General features: G+C 44.4%; 1 protein-coding gene across 3 annotated transcripts in view; it reads left to right on the top strand.

Moving 5' to 3' along the window:
• LOC122556802 (uncharacterized) overlaps positions 1-18,746 on the top strand; it is a 53,318-nt gene that overhangs the window by 19,404 nt on the left and 15,168 nt on the right. For all 3 annotated transcript variants that reach the window (XM_043703998.2, XM_087995478.1, XM_043704001.2), the window contains 5 exons: positions 2,551-2,641; positions 3,651-3,845; positions 10,157-10,298; positions 11,261-11,348; positions 12,592-12,686. In XM_043703998.2, coding sequence (XP_043559933.2) covers positions 2,551-2,641; positions 3,651-3,845; positions 10,157-10,298; positions 11,261-11,348; positions 12,592-12,686 — 611 coding nt within the window. The remainder of the gene's footprint in view (positions 1-2,550; positions 2,642-3,650; positions 3,846-10,156; positions 10,299-11,260; positions 11,349-12,591; positions 12,687-18,746) is intronic.

The raw sequence follows: 18,746 nt of genomic DNA on the forward strand, positions 1-18,746 counted from the left end.
AACTTAACCTGCACAGTTTTGGACTGTGGGAGGAAACCAGAGCTCCTGGAGGAAACCCACACAGACACGGGGAGAATGTGCAAATTCCACACAGATAGTCACCCAAGGCTAGAATCGAACCCGGGTCCCTGGTGCTGTGAGCCAGTGTGTCACCCTTGAAAATTGGAAGAAAAACAAAATTTTGCTTGCACTCCTGACTTATCTCATCATCCAATCCTCCGCAACGTAGAGATCCTTTAAAGCAGTGATTGTCTGGCCTTAACTTTCCCTTATTCCCATTCCTCGATGATCCCTCTACTCACTGACCTACTTTGGCTCATTGACAATGCCTTCATTTTAAAATTCTCATCCTTTATTTTCAATTACTTCCATAGCTCCACCTCTATAATCTCTGCAAACTCCTTCAGCTCCACAACTCTACAAGATGCATAAATATGAGATTATCAACTCTTATATCAAAAGCAGGAATGCAGATTTTGATTTGAGTGGTGATAGACTGGGAAAGGGGAGAGGTCCTTGAGTCATCCTGCACAGTGCCTGAAAGTGAGCACGCAAGTGCAGGAGGCAGTGAGGAAAGCAAATAACATGTTGACTTTCATAATGAGAGGATTGTTCTTACTGTGGGGGTGGCACAGTGGCTCAGTGGTTAGCCATGCTGCCTCACAGCGCCAGGGACCCAGGTTCGATTCCAGCCTCGGGCACGTTCTCCCCGTGTCTGCACGGGTTTCCTCTGGGTGCTCTGGTTTCCTCCCACAATCCAAACATGTGCAGGTCAGGTGAATTGACCGTACTAAATTGCCTGTTGTGCTGGGAGGCATCAATCCTGCCATCCCAGTAATCAGTGTGACAAACCTCTTAACACTCCCTGCATAGCCAGAACATCTTCTCTCAGATAAGGAGATCAAATCTGCACACAGTGCTCCAGATATTGTCTCACCAGCACCCCATGTAATTGCCACAAGACATCTCTGCTCCTGTATCAAATCTCCATTAAATCCCTACAGTGTGGAAACAGGCCATTTGGCCCAACAAATCCACACTGACCCTCCAAAGAGTAACCCACCCAGACTTGTTCCCCCTACCCTATTACTCTACATTTACCCCTGATTAATGCACCTAACCTATTCATCCCCAAACATGACAGATAATTGAGCATGGCCAATCCACCCTAACCTGCACATCTTTGGACTGTGGGAGGAAACCGGAGCACCCGGAGGGAACCCACACAGACATGGTGAGAATGTGCAAAGTCCACACAGACAGTTGCCCGAAGCTGGAATGAAACACAGGTTCCTGGCGCTATGAGGCAGTAGTGCTAACCACTGAGCAAAAGTGAGGACTGCAGATGGTGGAAACCAGAGTCTAGATTAGAGTGGTGCTGGAAAAGTACAGCAGGTCAGGCAGCATCCGAGGAGTAAGAGAATCAACGTTTCGGGCAAAAGCCCTTCATCAGGACTAGAGGCAGGAATCCTCCAGGGTGGAGAGATACATTGGTGGGGGGGCTGGGGAGAATGTAGCAAAGAGTACAATGAGTGAATGGGGGTGGGGATGGAGGTGATAAGTCAGAGAGGAGGGTGGGGGAAGGTAGCGAAGAGTACAATAGGTGAATGGGGGTGGGGATGGAGGTGATAGGTCAGAGGGTGGAGTGGATAGGTGGGAAGGGAGATTGGCACTGAGCCTAATCATTGGGCGCTTTTAGTTGCCTATGTATAGTGTCTTCCCTTCCCTTCCTTCCATACCCTCCCTTCAATTCTGCACATTTCCACCTCCTTTCAGACACTTCTTAAGCAGACATCTGACAATGCCTTTGGTCATCTGGCCTAATAATGGTTTATGTTGCGATGTGTTTTATAATCTTTCCCCTGAAATACCTCAGGATATTTGTTGTATAACCTGAAAGGGTGAATTGACATCATTAAGTCTCTACACATCAGGACCTAAAGAACTGTTCGGACCCTTGTGGAGCAGTGGTAATGTCCCAACCCTTGAGCCAAGAGGCTTGGGTTCGGGCCACTTCTGCAGTGACATGTATTAACATCTCGAAACAGGTTGGTTCGAAAGTAACTGTAAAAGACTGTCGTTAGGAAGAGTCAACCTGTTCTGTGTTTGTCACCAAGCCAGTGTGAGACTGATTCAAGAGCAGCCATGCTTCACTTATCCGTCAGTTGAACATAATGTCTAAAAGATACCATTATGAATTGTAGATTTAGTATGAAGTAATATGTAATAAACCGATTCACTGTTCATTCAGACTGAGTCTGTCTTCAGCCAGGACTTTGTGTGAGCATACTTCCTCTCAGGCGAATACCAACAAGACAGTTAGATGGCAAGGATTCTACTCAAAGCTTCTCAGCCCCATCATTATAATATGTTTTGTTACAGGTGTTATATAAAATTACACAGTTGTTGTTCTTGTACTGAGACAGGCTCACTGCTGTGCGAGCCAGATCAATGTCCTGTACCACACTAAACTGGATGTGCACGCTGATGCAGCATCTATTCTGTTTAAGTGAATTATCTTTATCACACCATGTGCCCTTTCCTCCTCAGCCCAGAAGGAGCCTATACTCTTTTTCAGTGGACACAGTGAGGGGATGATTCTAAAATGGGAACGGCAGCAGTCATCATACTTTCTGTACAGGTCAGAATATTTGTGGAAACTCACTCTTTATAGTGCATACTGCCCCTTCTCCAGGGGTGCACTGAGGTACTCCTTCATAAACCTCAGCCCCACTTGACTGTGAACATTCAAAGCCCCAGTGAGGCCATCTGATGATGGAAGAGGACACCATAAAGGATTGCCTGGGTCTGTTGTAAATAACTAGTATGAGATTGATTGCAACAATTAGTCAACCATTCCATTATCAATGTATCAGATGACCATTCTCACAGGGTGGGAGTTGCAGAGACATGGGGCTGGGGTGGGTTTCAGGGAGAGCGGGTGCAAGAGCGGGGGTTAACTTTCTGAAGTAACCTCCTTGCCCCTATCCAAACCCCCTCCCCACCCCTACCCACACCACCCGCGTCAAAACTGAACAGGCAGATTCTTCCGGTGTTACAGTCAGGAAGATAGTCACCTGACTTGGCTGCTAGTGAGACAAGAGATCAGGGATGAATTGAAGCCCTTGGGTGGCAATGAACTGACCACTTAAGAGCTCTAGATGGTGGTGGGTTGCCAATGGACCTCTTCATTCAGAACTTAATGAGTGCAAAGGCCAACATATCCCTCTTATTTCCTCTTCTTGTAACCTCTCTCTCCAACTCCAGTGGGGGAGCTTTCTGCCTTTAGTCTTGTTTCATCTTGCAATTCTCCTGACCCAAGCCCATGTTTCTGCAACTAATTGTTACTTTAAAATTGAGTTGGGACAGAGGCCTATTTTCACTAGAAGCCAACGCACTAGAAGCTCACTCTGAATCCCCTCAGTAGGTTTATATCTGCAATAACTCTCGACACTGGACTGCACATTCTTTAGCTGTAAGTTTCAGTAGTCTCTCACATGATTCATTTCAAAAGATCGTTTTCCCTCTAACCAACGCCCCTCCCCTCCAAGTTAATTTTGAAATTCATCTTCGCATACACTTTATCATTGTTGCGAGCCACATTGTGACGACTGACCAGCTAATGTGATGTTTTCTTCCTCCCCTTTCAGTCATGAAGTGTTCAATATGTTTGAAAGACAGTCCAGGGGAATGGCCAGGCACAATACCATCAAACTGAGAAGGAACGCCAGTCAGCGAAAAGCCCGTTCAGCCTACCATCTTGTCGATGTTGCCCTGAAAGGGGAAAAGGAATCATCTGCAGTCGCAGAATCTAAAAAGACCATGCAACCACCTAGTTTCACCAGGTAAAGGGGTCTCCATTGGTTTGATTTATTATTGTCACATGTACCTAGGTACAGTGACAAGTTTTTGTTTTGTGTGCAGTACAGGCAGGTCATACCAGCCAAAGTGCATCAGGGTAATAGAACAGAGTGAGGAGTACAATGTTACAGCTGCAGAGAAGGTGCACAGAGAGCAAGATAAACATTAACTTCAAAATTTGAGAGGTCTATCCAGAGCTAATAACAGCAGGGAAAAAGCTGTTCTTGAATCTGTTGTGCATGTATATAAACGTCTATATCTTCAGCCAGACGGAAGAGGGTGGGAGGTGGAAGAGAGTATAACTGGGGTAGGAGGGGTCTTTGGTCATGTTGATTGCTTTCCCAAGACAGCAAGAAGTCAATAGATGGGAGGTTGGCTTATGTGAGGGACAGGACTGTATTCCTAACTCTCAGTAGTTTCTCACACTCCTGGGCAGAGCAATTGCCAGTACAGAACCATGATGCATCTGGATAGAATGCTTTCTATTGTGCATTTCTGTCACAATCGGTAAAAGTCTTTATGAACATGCCAAATTTCCTCAGTCTCCTGAGGAAGTCAAAGCGTTGTTGTGCTTTCTTGACTGTTGTGTCAATGTGGGTGGACCAGGATAGTTTAGGCACAGTCAAGGTAAGGTAAGGTAGGACAACAAATGCAGAGCTCTCTGGATGGCAAAGGAGATAAAAATTAAAGTAAAGAATCAAAAGTGTGTGATCATAGGTGTCAGGCAGTAAATGCAATTGAGAACCAAGATTATTGCAGATGGTTCAGGAGAAACCAAATACAGGAAGCAAAAAGGGATTATGAAACAATACTGGCAGCTAATAAGAAGGGAAATCTACAAGTACATCAATAGTAAAAGGGTGACCAAAGGAAGAGTTGGGCAGATTAAGGAGCAAGAGGAAGATTTTCACTGCACTTAGGTACACGTGACAATAAATAAATCAAAACAAATCATTTACGATTAGAGGTTGGAATAATGGCTGCATGGATACTTTGTATCTGTCTTTACTTTATGCATTGTTTAAAAGATAAAGAAAGATTTGATACAAAAGAATATACACCAGCATCACTTCTGTTCCTAATACAGTTCAAGACTACTTACTTTTTGAAGGGCAAAGTAGCACAGTCACTTTTCTCAAAACAAGATCCCACAAATAACCAATGAATTGATTGATCCCACACCATTTATTTGGTTGAGGACGTTCAGCAGTATATGAGAACAAGATCACAGAGAGAACTCCCAAACTCTTATTTAAACTATACCAAGGTATCTTTTGCTCCTTCCTGACATAGGAAGTGAGACTGGATGACATGCCTGTTGGGCAACATGGGACCCCTAGAAAGCAACAATTTCTCCAGTGCTGCACCGAGGAGGCAGGTGAGATTATTCTTCCAGGTTCATAATGGGACAAATGTCTAACTGAGGAACCACAACTCCATTTGTCTAGCAACTTTCACAAAGTAAACTGTCCCAAGGCTTTTCAAAGGAGTGTAATCAGGTAAAAAAAAAATGGAGTGAATGACATTGAGTTATTAGGACAGATAATCAAAACATTTGGTCAATGAGATTGGCTTCAAGCAGCCGATTAGGGAGTTTTAGGGAGGAAATTCTAAAACTTAGAGGCTAGGCAACTGAGCACATAATCACCAATGATAGAATGGAGGAAGCAGAAGATGTGCAAGAGGCCAGAGAAACATAATCTTTGACGTGTAGTGAGACCGGTTCGTCAGCTGGGACTGACAAATCGTCTTAGAGTCACAGAGTCATAGAGATGTACAGCACGGAAACAGACCCTTCGGTCCAACCGGTCCATGCCGACCAGATATCCCAACCCAATCTAGTCCCACCTGCCAGCACCCAGCCCATATCCCTCCAAACCCTTCCTATTCATATACCCATCCAAATGCCTCTTAAATGTTGCAATTGTACCAGCCTCCACCACTTCCTCTGGCAGCTCATTCCATATACGTACCACCCTCTGCGTGAAAAGGTTGCCCCTTAGGTCTCTTTTATATCTTTCCCCTCTCACCCTAAACCTATGCCCTTTAGTTCTGGACTCCCCCACCCGAGGGAAAAGACTTTGTCTATTTATCCTATTCATGCCCCTCATAATTTTGTAATCCTCTATAAGGTCACCCTTCAGCCTCCGATGATCCGGGGAAAACAGCCCCAGCCTGTTCAGCCTCTCCCTGTAGCTCAGATCCTCCAACCCTGGCAACATCCTTGTAAATTTTTTCTGAACCCTTTCAAGTTTCACAACATCTTTCCGATAGGAAGGAGACCAGAATTGCAGTCAATATTCCAACAGTGGACTAACCAATGTCCTGTACAGCCGCAGCATGACTTCCCAGCTCCTGTACTCAATACTCTGACCAATAAAGGAAAACATACCAAACGCCTTCTTCACTATCCTATCTACCTGCGACTCCACTTTCAAGGAGCTATGAACCTGCACTCCAAGGTCTCTTTATTCAGCAACACTCCCTAGGACCTTACCATTAAGTGTATAAGTCCTGCTAAGATTTGCTTTCCCAAAATGCAGCACCACACATTTATCTGAATTAAACGCCATCTGCCACTTCTCAGCCCATTGGCCCATCTGGCCCAGATCATGTTATAATCTGAGGTAACCCTCTTCGCTGTCCACAACATCTTCAATTTTGGTGTCATCTGCAAACTTACTAACTGTACCTCTTCTGCTCGCATCCAAATCATTTATGTAAATGACAAAAAGTAGAGGGCCCAGCACCAGTCTGTGTGACACTGCACTGGTCACCGGCCTCCAGTCTGAAAAACAACCCTCCACCACCACCCTCTGTCTTCTACCTTTGAGCCAATTCTGTATCCAAATGGCTGGTTCTCCCTGCATTCCATGAGAGCTAACCTTGCTAATGAGTCTCCCATGGGGAACCTTGTTGAACGCCTTACTGAAGTCCATATAGGTCACATCTACAGCTCTGCCCACATCAATCTTCCTTGTTACTTCTTCAAAAAACTCAATCAAGTTTGTGAGACATGATTTCCCACGCACAAAGCCATGTTGTATATCCCGAGTCCCTATTCCTAATCAGTCCTTGCCTTTCCAAATACATGTACGTCCTGTCCCTCAGGATTCCCTCCAACAACCTGCCCACCACCGAGGTCAGGGTCACCGGTCTATAGTTCCCTGGCTTGTCTTTACGGCTCTTCTTAAACAGTGCCAACCTCCAGTCTTCCGGCATCTCACCTGTGACTATCGATGATACAAATATCTCAGCAAGAGGCCCAGCAATCACTTCTCCAGCTTCCCACAGAGTTCTGGGGTACATCTGATCAGGTCCTAGGGATTTATCCACCTTTAACCGTTTCAAGACACCCAGCACTTCCTCCTCTGTAATCTGGACATTTTGCAAGATATCACCATATATTTCCCTACAGTCTAAATCTTCCATATCCTTTTCCACAGTAAATACTGATGCAAAATATTCATTTAGTATCTCCCCCTTTTTCTGTGGCTCCACACAAAGGCCACCTTGCTGATCTTTGAGGGGCCCTATTCTCTCCCTCGTTACCCTTTTGTCCTTAATATATTTGTAAAAACCCTTTGGATTCTCCTTAATTCTATTTGCCAAAGCTACCTCATGACCCCTTTTTGCCCTCCTGATTTCCCTCTTAAGTATGCTCCTACTTCCTTTATACTTTTCTAAGCATTCACTTGATCTATCCTGTCTATACCTGACATATACTTCCTTCTTTTTCTTAACTAAACCCTCAATTTCTTTAGTCATCCAGCATTCCCTATAACTACCAGCCTTCCCTTTCACCCTGACAGGAATATACTTTCTCTGGATTCTTGTTATCTCATTTTTGAAGGCTTCCCATTTTCCAGCCGTCTCTTTACCTGCGAACATCCGCATCCAATCAGCTTTCGAAAGTTCTTGCCTAATACTAATTAGGAAATTGCCTTTCTCCAATTTAAAACTTCAACTTTAAGATCTGGACTATCCTTTTCCATCACTATTTTGAAACTAATAGAATTATGGTCGCTGGCCCCAAAGTGCTCCCCCACTGACATCTCAGACACCTGCCCTGCCTTATTTCCCAAGAGTAGGTCAAGTTTTGCACCTTCTCTAGTAGGTACATCCACATACTGAATCAGAAAATTTTCTTGTACACACTTAACAAATTCCTCTCCATCTAAACCTTTAACACTATGGCAGTCCCAGTCGATATTTGTAAAGTTAAAATCCCCTACCATAACTACCCTATTATTCTTACAGATAGCTGAGATCTCCTTACAAGTTTGTTTCTCAATTTCCCTCTGACTATTGGGGGGTCTATAATACAATCCCAAAAAGGTGATCATCACTTTCTTATTTCTCAGTTCCACCCAAATAACTTCCCTGGATGTATTTCCGGGAATATCCTCCCTCAGCACAGCTGTAATGCTATCCCTTATCAAAAATGTCACTCCCCTCCTCTCTTGCCTCCCTTTCTATCCCTCCTGTAGCATTTGTATCCTGGAACATTAAGCTGCCAGTCCTGTCCATCCCTGAGCCATGTTTCTGTAATTGCTATGACATCCCAGTCCCATGCTGCTAACCCTGCCCTGAGTTCATCTGCCTTCCCTATTAGGCCTCTTGCATTGAAATAAATGCATTTTATTTTATTAGTCCTACCTTGTCCCTGCCTGCCCTCACTGTTTGACTCATTTCTGTTCTCATCTGTACCTGTCTCAGATCGATCTCTTTCTTCACTGTCTCCCTGGGTCCCACCTCCCCACCTGATTAGTGTAAATCCTCCCAAGCAGTTCTTGCAAATTTCTCTGCCAGTATATTAGTCCCCTTCCAAGTTAGGTGCAATCCGTCCTTCTTGTACTGGTCGCTTCTACCCCAAAAGAGATTCCAATGATCCAAAAATGTGAATCTTTCTCCCATGCACCAGCTCCTCAGCCATGCATTCATCTGCTCTATCCTCCTATTCCTGCCCTCACTAGCTCGTAGCACTGGGAGTAATCCAGATATTACTACCCTTGAGGACCTCCTTTTTAAATTTCTGCCTAACTCTCTGTAATCTCCCTTCAGAATCTCAACCTTTTCCCTTCCAATGTCGTTGGTTCCAATGTGGACAATGACCTCTTGCTGGCCCCTCCCCCCTGTGAGAACATTCTGCACCCTCTCTGAGACATCCTTGTTCCGGGCACCAGGGAAACAACACACCATTCTGCTTTTTCCCTGCTGGCCATAGAAACGTCTGTCTGTACCTCGGACTACACAATCCTCTAACACAATTGATCTCTTGGAAGCCGAAGTACCCCTCGTTGCATTAGAGCCAGTCTCAATACCAGAAACTTGACTGTTCGTACTACATTCCCCTGAGAATCCATCACCCCCTACATTTTCCAAAACAGCATACCTATTTGAAATGGATATATCCACAAAAGACTCCTGCTCTAGCTGCCTACCTCTCTTAGCCTTCCTGGAGTTAACCCATCTATGTGACTGTATCTGAGAGATTCCCCCCTTCCTATAACTGTCATCCATCACATACTGTTGCTGTTGCAAATTCCTCATCGCTTCTAGCTGTCTCTCCAACTGATTCACTCGATCTGAAAAGATTCGCATCCAACAGCATTTCTGGCAGATATAATGCGCAGTAACCCTTAAGCTCTCTTTAAACTCCCACATCTGACAAGAAGTACATATCACTGCAAAGGCCATTTTTGCTCCTTCACAATCTACAGACCCCAGAAAACAACACCATCTTATTCCTCTACAAACACTGCCCCAGGTTAAATTAATAGCTATGGCTTATATTTTAAGTTTAATCAAGAGACTTATCTCCAAAAACATATAATCAAGAAATAATCCACTGTACCCACTACTGCAACCTTTCTCTTGGACAGACTTAAAACAACAATTAACTTTTCTGATTCTGTCCCGTGAACTTTGCCCAACAGTTCCTCCAAGATTACTTGTGAATTTCACTGTTTGTTAGTTTTCCCAGATGCACTCTGATGTCCAGCGATACTTGAATTCAAACAGCAAAGGCAGTAACTGCAGGTTCTCTCTCTCTCTTCTGCACTGTCCTTACCATGTGTTTCCTTTGTCTGCTCTTCTCCCTTGTTTGGTGACTGAGACCACAAGGGGGACACATTGAGGCCGGTATCAAAACACAGCCATATGATGATTGTACATGTGAGCGGCTGTCTCACGGCTTCCATATCTTTGTGAATGAGGCCTGGCGCCTCACTGAGAGTATATGAATTGCAGGACCTGTCGGATTTTCCAGCAATTTCTGATTTTGTAATTGCAGGACCGTGTTTGTGGAAGAGTTGGACTTGCTGGTGCTGGCTGCTGACAATGGAAATATTTACCTTTGGGGCTTTGACGATTCCCTTTCCGGAATCCTCGAGATGATGCCTTCAAAGAGAAGCCAAGAGCAAGATAAGACAAGGGTGAGGTAGCACTTGGAGATAAGCTGCTGCAGGAAGCAAGCAGTTGGTAATATCATGCCTTGAGTTCATAGAACCCCTACAGTGTGGAAACAGGTCATTTGGCCCAATAATTCCACACTGACCCTCCGAAGAGTATCCCACCCAGACCCATTCCCTTACCCTATTACTCTACATTTACACCTGACTAATGCACCTAACCTACACATCCCTCAACACTACGGGCAATTTAGCATGGCCAGTTTTTCCCTAACTTGCACATCTTTGGACTGTGGGAGGAAACCCACGCAGACAAGGGGAGAACGTGCAAACTCCACAAAGACAGTCGCCCAAGGCTGGAATCGAGCCCGGGTCCCTGGCGCTGTGAGGCTGCAGTACTAACCACTGAGCCGCAGTGCACAATTGTGCTGTTTGTTTTCCTAACATTTAAAAAAAACATGAACCAGTAAAGATTTTTGGGCATTGGGTTTCATTTTGATTCACGGCCTAGTGTTCGGGGAACATGACAGCCCTTGCCACATCACACCTCGATTTCGTAAGCCAGGTCTAATGATGTAAGCTTCATTGCAGTGGTAGCTTTGCTTTTGGTTTACTACTATTGGAAGGAAGGGAACTATCAGTGCATTGGAATTAAAATTTGGCTATGCATGGGAGAATATTCTTATTTTTTTGTCAGGAAGCTATGCAACAACAGAGGAATGAGAATAGAATCTTTGAGAATCAGGGTCAGCAACATAGACATTCACGATGCTTTCAGGCATGTTCTTTAAGCATGGCTCAAAATCCAAGAATTCCCTCCCTAATGGCATGTACCTACAGCAAATGGACTGCAGCGGTTCAAGATGGCGGCTTACCACCACTTCCTTAATGGTAACTAGGATGAGTAATAAATGCTAGCCCAGCCAACAATGTCCACGTAATGTGAACTAATGCAAATAAAGCAGAAATTTGACCTTCCTTTCCAGAGATTTGAAGTCTTACTGGAGCAATCCATTAACAGACGATGTTCTGCAGCTGAAGAAGAGAATGCTTCAGTTAATGATCGGGTTTCAGGTAAAGGAAATAATTGAGAATGAACTCAGGTCAGAGTCATTGTGGTGCAATTTTCCCCTCAACATTAATGGATTTGTTGATGACTATCTTTAGATTTAGTCTTCCACACATAGAAACACCTTCCCTCCATCTTCCTTAAATATCCTCACAGAATCTCCAATAGATCACCCCTCAGATTTCTCTTTACTGGAAAAAAAGAGCCTTCCCCATTCCACCTTTCCTGATAGAAACAATTTCTCAGTGATGATAACTTCCTTTATAAATCTCTTTTTAAAAAAAACTTAATTCGTGTATCCATATTTTTCTAATATGGAAACCACAAGTGTTGACAATATTCCAAATATGACCTACTAAGATACTTTTCAAGATTAACATTCCTTTTCCACTTTGCAATGACATACCTCTTGAAACGAACTTTTTTTTTAATAGCCATGTGAATCATTAGTAATATTTTCAATAATTTGCATATCCTTTTGCTCCTGTACCCCAATTCGACATTTTCTTTGCAAGTAAAATATGGTCTCCACAGTGCTGCCACCAGCATTCACCAGCATTTGTCAATGAAATGAATTTTCCAATTACTAATGTATTTTGCAAGAATTTTCCCGATTATTATTATCAGTTTGATTTCATCTCCAGTTGTTTGGTGCTATTTGCAGGTTTCCTTTAGCTGCCCACACCAATGCAATTTAACTTTTAAAGTTTAGATTTTTAACTTTGCTTTCCTTATGTTTCTGCTTTGTAACTAGCATGTTGCTCTGTAAGTGGCAACTTGTAAACTTTTCAATGTACTCACGTGAGCACATGTGACAATAAACTTAATTCAGTTTAACTCAATTCCCTCCTTGGGTAACACGTTAAAATTGTGAGTTTATGGACTCAAAGGTAGCAATGATGAACCCTCCTCCAACCCTCTGCTTCCCCATGCACTCATAGACCTCTCCTCCCCACGCCATTCACCACTGGGACAGTTTTTGGACCTCAAACTGGAGTCCCAGTGAGAAACGGTTGAGGGACTTAGCCAGACTTCCAGTCGGCAATTTGACTATGGTATGCTCCACAATCATGTGCACTCCTGTTCTCTGGAGATTCCAACAGATTTGGAATCACAACAGGGAATGCGGTGTGATTTCCTGATCTTCCACAGAGTTGCGTTTTGTGCAATAAATGGATTTGATCTGAGTTTGATCTTCCACAGCCTTTTATTGATCATTCGCTTACTGCAATCTTTTTTCTCCTGTAGGCTTTGTCTGTAAGAAGGTGTTGTCTCACCATATTCAGCCTGTAGGAGGAGTTGCTGTAGTTGGGAGAGATCAAGGCTACAGTACAGATTACCTGGTGAGTTCACACCTTGCAGTTTCACCAATTCAGTCTGTTCCAAAGATAATATCAAAAGACGGAAAAAGAAGATGTTATCAAAAGAGGGTCTGAGGGTCCAGATGAAAATGCATCAAAGCAATCTAAATCCACGTGCCTATAACTCTTTACACCCCAGCTAGCTAAAATTAGCTTTCCCACAATGACCGTTAGTGTATCAAAGTAATGCATTTAAGAAAGACTAACAATGCACAGGAAAACAGGTCCGTTCTCAAAGTAGGTAGCCTCCGGATTGAAATCATGCTGGATTTTGGATTGTGCTTGATTTGGAATCAAGTACTTGGGTCAGTGGGATTTTCAGGCCAACCTGGCCTGGGAGGGGTCAAAGGTCACTTGGAACACATGAATAGACTAGCACACAAGCAATGGAAAATTCAGCCACAAAACTGTGCCCAGATAGTTGACCAGATAAATCACACATCACCAGGTTATAGTCCGAAAGGTTTATTTGGAAGCACTAGCTTTCGGAGCACTGCTCCTTCATCAGATAGCTAGTGTGGCAGGTACATAGAACACAGAATTTATAATAAAAGATCAAGGTGTCATACAACTGATGCAATGTATTGAACAAACCTACATTGCTATTAAGTCTTTAATCACTTGGAATGTGTTGCAGGTTTTGATTCATTAATATGTAAATTCCAGAACATCTTTCAAGTCACATTCCTGAGATAACTTGAGGTTTTATTTTTAAAAAAGTGATATCTCATCTCAGACAATGCATTGAAGGTGTGAGGTTAGAGTCTATCTGGTACCCAAAGTTTTTTTTACTTTTAGTGTGGAAACAGACCCTTTGGCCCAATAAGTCCACAATGACCCTTTGAAGAGTAACCCACCCAGACCCATTCCCCTCCCCTATTATCTTACGTTTATCCCTAAATAATGCACCTAACCTACACATCCCTGAACACTATGGGACAATTTAGCACAGCCAATTCACCTTACCTAACTTAAGTTGGACCTGTCAGGCAGGAAGGAAAGGGTCGTGCGAGGGAGCCGTGGTTTAATAAGGAATTGGAATCCCTTGTTAAATGGAAGAGGGCGGCCTATCTCAAGATGAGACGTGAAGGTTCAATTGGGGCGATTGAGAGTTATAGGGTAGCCAGGAAGGACCTGAAGAGAGAGCTAAAAGCAGCAAGGAGGGGACATGAAAGGTCCTTAGTAGATAGGATTAGGGAAAACCCTAAGGCTTTCTATAGGTATGTTAGGAATAAAAGAATGACTAGGGTAGGAATAGGTCCAGTCAAGGATAGTAGGGGGAAGTTGCGTGTGGAGGCGGAAGAGATTGGGGAGACACTGAATGAATACTTTTCTTCAGTATTCACTCAGGAACAGGGCATTGTTGTCGATGAGAATACTGAGGCACAAATAAGTAGAATGGATGGCTTTGAGGTATGTAGAGAAGAGGTGTTGGAAATCCTGGAAAAGGTGAAAATAGATAAGTCCCCTGGGCCTGATGGCATTTATCCTAGGATTCTCTGGGAAGCAAGGGAGGAGATTGCAGAGCCATTGGCCTTGATTTTTATGTCCTCTTTGTCTACAGGAGTAGTCCCAGAAGACTGGAGGATAGCAAATGTGGTTCCCTTGTTCAAAAAGGGGAGTAGGGATAGCCCTAGTAACTATAGGCCGGTGAGTCTCACTTCTGTTGTGGGCAAAGTCTTAGAGAGAATTGTAAGGGATAGGATTTATGCACATCTGGATAGGAATAATGTGATCAAGGATAGTCAGCATGGTTTTGTGAAGGGCAAGTCGTGCCTCACAAACCTTATTGAATTCTTTGAAAAGGTGACGAAGGAGGTTGATGAGGGGAAAGCGGTAGATGTGGTATATATGGATTTTAGTAAGGCGTTTGATAAGGTTCCCCATGGTAGGCTACTGCAGAAAATACGGAGATATGGCATTGAGGGTGAGTTGGAGGTTTGGATTAGGAATTGGCTGGATGGAAGAAGACAGAGGGTAGTAGTTGATGGCAAAGTTTCTTCATGGAGTGCCGTCACTAGCGGTGTTCCGCAAGGATCTGTTTTGGGACCATTGCTGTTTGTCATTTTTATAAATGACCTGGAAGAGGGGTTAGAAGGTTGGGTGAGCAAGTTTGCGGATGATACGAAAGTCAGAGGAGTTGTTGACAGTGAGGAAGCATGTGGCAGGTTACAGCAGGATATAGAGAAGCTGCAGAGCTGGGCAGAAAGGTGGCAGATGGAATTCAATGTAGCTAAGTGCGAGGTGATTCACTTTGGGAAGAATAACAAAAAGATGGGGTACTGGGCTAATGGTCGGATACTTGGTAGTGTGGATGAGCAGAGGGATCTTGGTGTCCATGTACACAGATCTCTGAAAGTTGCCACCCAGGTAAATAGTGCGGTGAGGAAGGCATATGGCGTACTGGCTTTTATTGGTAGAGGAATTGAGTTCCGGAGTCCTGAGGTCATGATGCAGTTGTATAAGACTCTGGTACGGCCGCATCTGGAATATTGTGTGCAGTTTTGGTCGCCATACTATAGGAAGGATGTGGAGGCATTGGAACGGGTGCAGAGGAGGTTTACCAGGATGTTGCCTGGTATGGAAGGAAAATCGTATGAGGAAAGACTGAGGCACTTGGGGCTGTTTTCACTAGAGAAAAGAAGGTTTAGGGGTGACTTGATTGAGGTGTACAAGATGATTAGGGGATTAGATAGGGTCGACAGTATGAACCTTTTCCCGCGTATTGAGTCGGGTATTACAAGGGGGCATAGCTTTAAATTAAGGGGGGGTAGATATAGGACTGATGTTAGGGGTAGGTTCTTCACTCAGCGAGTCGTTAGTTCATGGAATGCCCTGCCAGTAACAGTGGTGGACTCTCCCTCTTTATGGGCATTTAAGAGGGCATTGGATAGGTATATGGAGGATAGTGGGTTAGTGTAGTTTAGGTGGGCTTGGATCGGCGCAACATCGAGGGCCCAAGGGCCTGTACTGTGCTGTATTCTTCTATGTTCTATGTTCTATGTTCTAGTCCTATTTCCAAAGTAAGAATTTATAAAATGTCACATGGACTGACTGCCTACAGATTGTGTGCTTTTTGAACAAAATAGAAAGTATCTGTAGATACAAAGCTGCCAATGCAAATTCACCCTATAGACTTATATGTCTGTGTGTGTGTGTGTGTGTTAGGAGAGAGGGAGCGAGTGTGTGCAAGTGTGCATGCTTGATAGAGTGTGTGTGCGAGTGTGACAGAGTATTTGCCAGTATTTGCATGAGTGTGTGCATGTGTGTCTAAGAGAGTGCGAGTGTGAGAGATGGTCTGTGAATGTGTGAGTGTAATCATGTGTAACAGTGTCTATGTATGTAAATGCATGTATGTAAATGTATGTGAGAGAGTGTGTATGTGTGCGTGTATAGAGTAATGGGGCCACCTGTAGTCTGACATGAACCCAAGGTCCTGGTTGAAGTCATCCGCATGGGTACTGAACTTGGCTATATGTCTCTGCTCAGTCACTCTGTGCTGTTGCGTATCCCGAAGTCTGCCTTGGAGGACGGTTACCCAAAGATCCGAGGTCGAATGTCCTTGACCGCTGAAGTGTTCCCTGACTGGGAGGGAACCTCCCTGTCTGGTGATTGTTGCGTGGTGTCCATTTACCCATTGTTGTAGTGTCTTGTCTGCTTGGTTTTGCCAATGTACCATGCCTCGAGGCATCCTTGTCTACTGCGTACGAGATAGACAATGTTGGTCGAGTCACATGAGTACCTGCCGTGTCCATGGTGGGTGGTGCCCCCATGTGTAATGGTGCTATCCATGTTGACACTCTGACACGTCTTGCAGTCATTGCCATGAGAGTTGTACGGTGTTGTGGTCAATATTGTCCTGAAGGCTGGGCAGTTTGCTGCGAACAATGGTATGCTTGAGGTTTGACTGTTGTTTAAAGACAAGAAGTGGAGGCATAGGGAAGGTCTTGATGAGGTGCTCATCCACATCGAAAATTTGTTGCAGGCTGTGAAGAACATGGTGCAGTTTTTCCGCTCCTGGGAAGTACTGGACAACAAAGGGTACCCTTTCAGTCATATCCCGTGTCTGTCTCCTGAGGACGTCATTACGGTTTATCACTGTGGCACGTCGGAAATGGGGATTGATGAGTTGAACATCATACCCTGCCCTTATGAGGGCATCTTTCAGCACCTTCAGATGCCTGTTGCATTTCTCCTCATCTGAACAGATCCTGTATATGCATAGGACTTGTCAGTAAGAGATGGCTGCTTTAATATGTTTTGGGTGGAAGCTAGAGAAGTAGCATTGTGAGGTTATCTGTGGGTTTGTGGTAGAGTGAGGGACTGAGGTGCCCATCCTTGATGGAAATGTGTGTGTGTCCAAGAATGAGACAGATACTAGAGAGTAGTCCATGGTAAGTCTGATGGTGGGATGAAAATCGTTGATATCACTGTGTATTTGTTTTGGTGACTCATCACCATGGGTCCTGAGGAAGACAATGTCATCATGTATCTGGTGTTTAGTGTTGGTTGGAGGTCTGTGCAGCAGAGAAGTCTTGTTTAAACTTGTGCAAGAAAATGTTGGTATATTGGGGCGGAAACATGGTTCCTTTTGGCTGTTCCGCGTATTTGGATGAAGAACTGGTTGTCAAAGGTGAAAACATGGTCAAGGGTGAAGCAGATGAGTTGTAGGGTTGGTGCTTGAAGATTGGCAGTTGTTGGTATCGAGTACTGAAGCTTTTGTAGTGATGCCATCATTGTGGGGGCTGCTGGTGTGAGCTGAGTTTCTGTAAGAAATCTGTTGTGTCGTGACAGAAGCTGGGGGTCCCCTGTACAATGGGTTTCTAGATGCCTTCGACACAGCCAGAGAGGTTTTCACACAAGGTCCCATTACCTGATACGATGGGATATCCTGATGTGTTGGCTTTGTGTATCTTCGGAAGGCAGTAGAAGTCTACGCAAGAGGTATAAAAAATGAGAGTGCGTAGGGAACTCTGAAGGACTGGATCAAATGTCCTGATCAATGTGTTTAGTTCACGGGTGTGTTCATTGATCGGATTGGTCAGTAGTTACCTGGAGCGTTCCTGGTTGTTCAGTTGTTGGTTCACTTCCTTGCAGTAGGCCATTCTATTCTGAATAATGATGGCTCCTCCTTTATCTGCCGGTTTGCTGACAATGTTGCAGTTGGTCTTGAGAGCCTGGATGGTGTTGCGTTGTGATCGGGTGATGTTTTGCTCTACCTTGTTGGGTGCACCTGATGGATCTGGCACTCATACATTTCCTGACAGTTTGAGAACGCATGGTAAAAACAGGGACGGCAGATGCTGGAAACCAGAGTCTAGATTAGAGTGGCGCTGGAAAAGCACAGCAGGTCAGGCAGCATCCAAGGAGCGGGAAAATCGACGTTTCGGGCAAAAGCCCTTCCTGATGCTGCCTGACCTGCTGTGCTTTTCCAGCACCACTCTAGTTTGAGAACACATGTCAAACCCAAGGCAGTGGCCCTCCAGATGGGTCCACTTCGACTCCTTTGGTCGCTCCACTGCGGATCTCTGTGGTGACTGTTCCAGTTCATCAATTGCCGCATTGGGCTTACTGCGAATTCCCGGAGTCTCTAACCTCACGCCTTCAATTCTGAAGTCATTCCTGAAGAAGGGCCTGTGCCCGAAACGTCGAATCTCCTGTTCCCTGGATGCTGCCTGACCTGCTGTGCTGTTCCAGCAATAAAGTTTCAACATTGATCTCCAGCATCTGCAGACCTCACTTTCTCCTCACGCCTTCAATGCATTGTCTGAGCTAAGGTGTCACCTTTTTTTTAATAAAAGCTTAGGTTATCTCGGGAATGTGACTAGAAAGAAGTTCTGGGATTTACATATTAATGAATCAAAAGCTGCATCCCCATTCTAAGTGAGTAAAGACTTGACAGCAATCTAGGTTTGTTCAATACATCGCATCAGTTGTATGATATTTTGGTATTTTACTAAAAATTCCACGTCCTGTGATCCTGCTCCACAGCTAACTGACGAAAGAGCAGCGGTCCGAAAGTTTGCACTTCCAAATAAACCA

This window comes from Chiloscyllium plagiosum, unplaced genomic scaffold, assembly GCF_037043375.1.
Source record: "Chiloscyllium plagiosum isolate Xiang-an unplaced genomic scaffold, Cpla_swu_hap1 HiC_scaffold_16, whole genome shotgun sequence".
NCBI lineage: Eukaryota > Metazoa > Chordata > Chondrichthyes > Orectolobiformes > Hemiscylliidae > Chiloscyllium > Chiloscyllium plagiosum.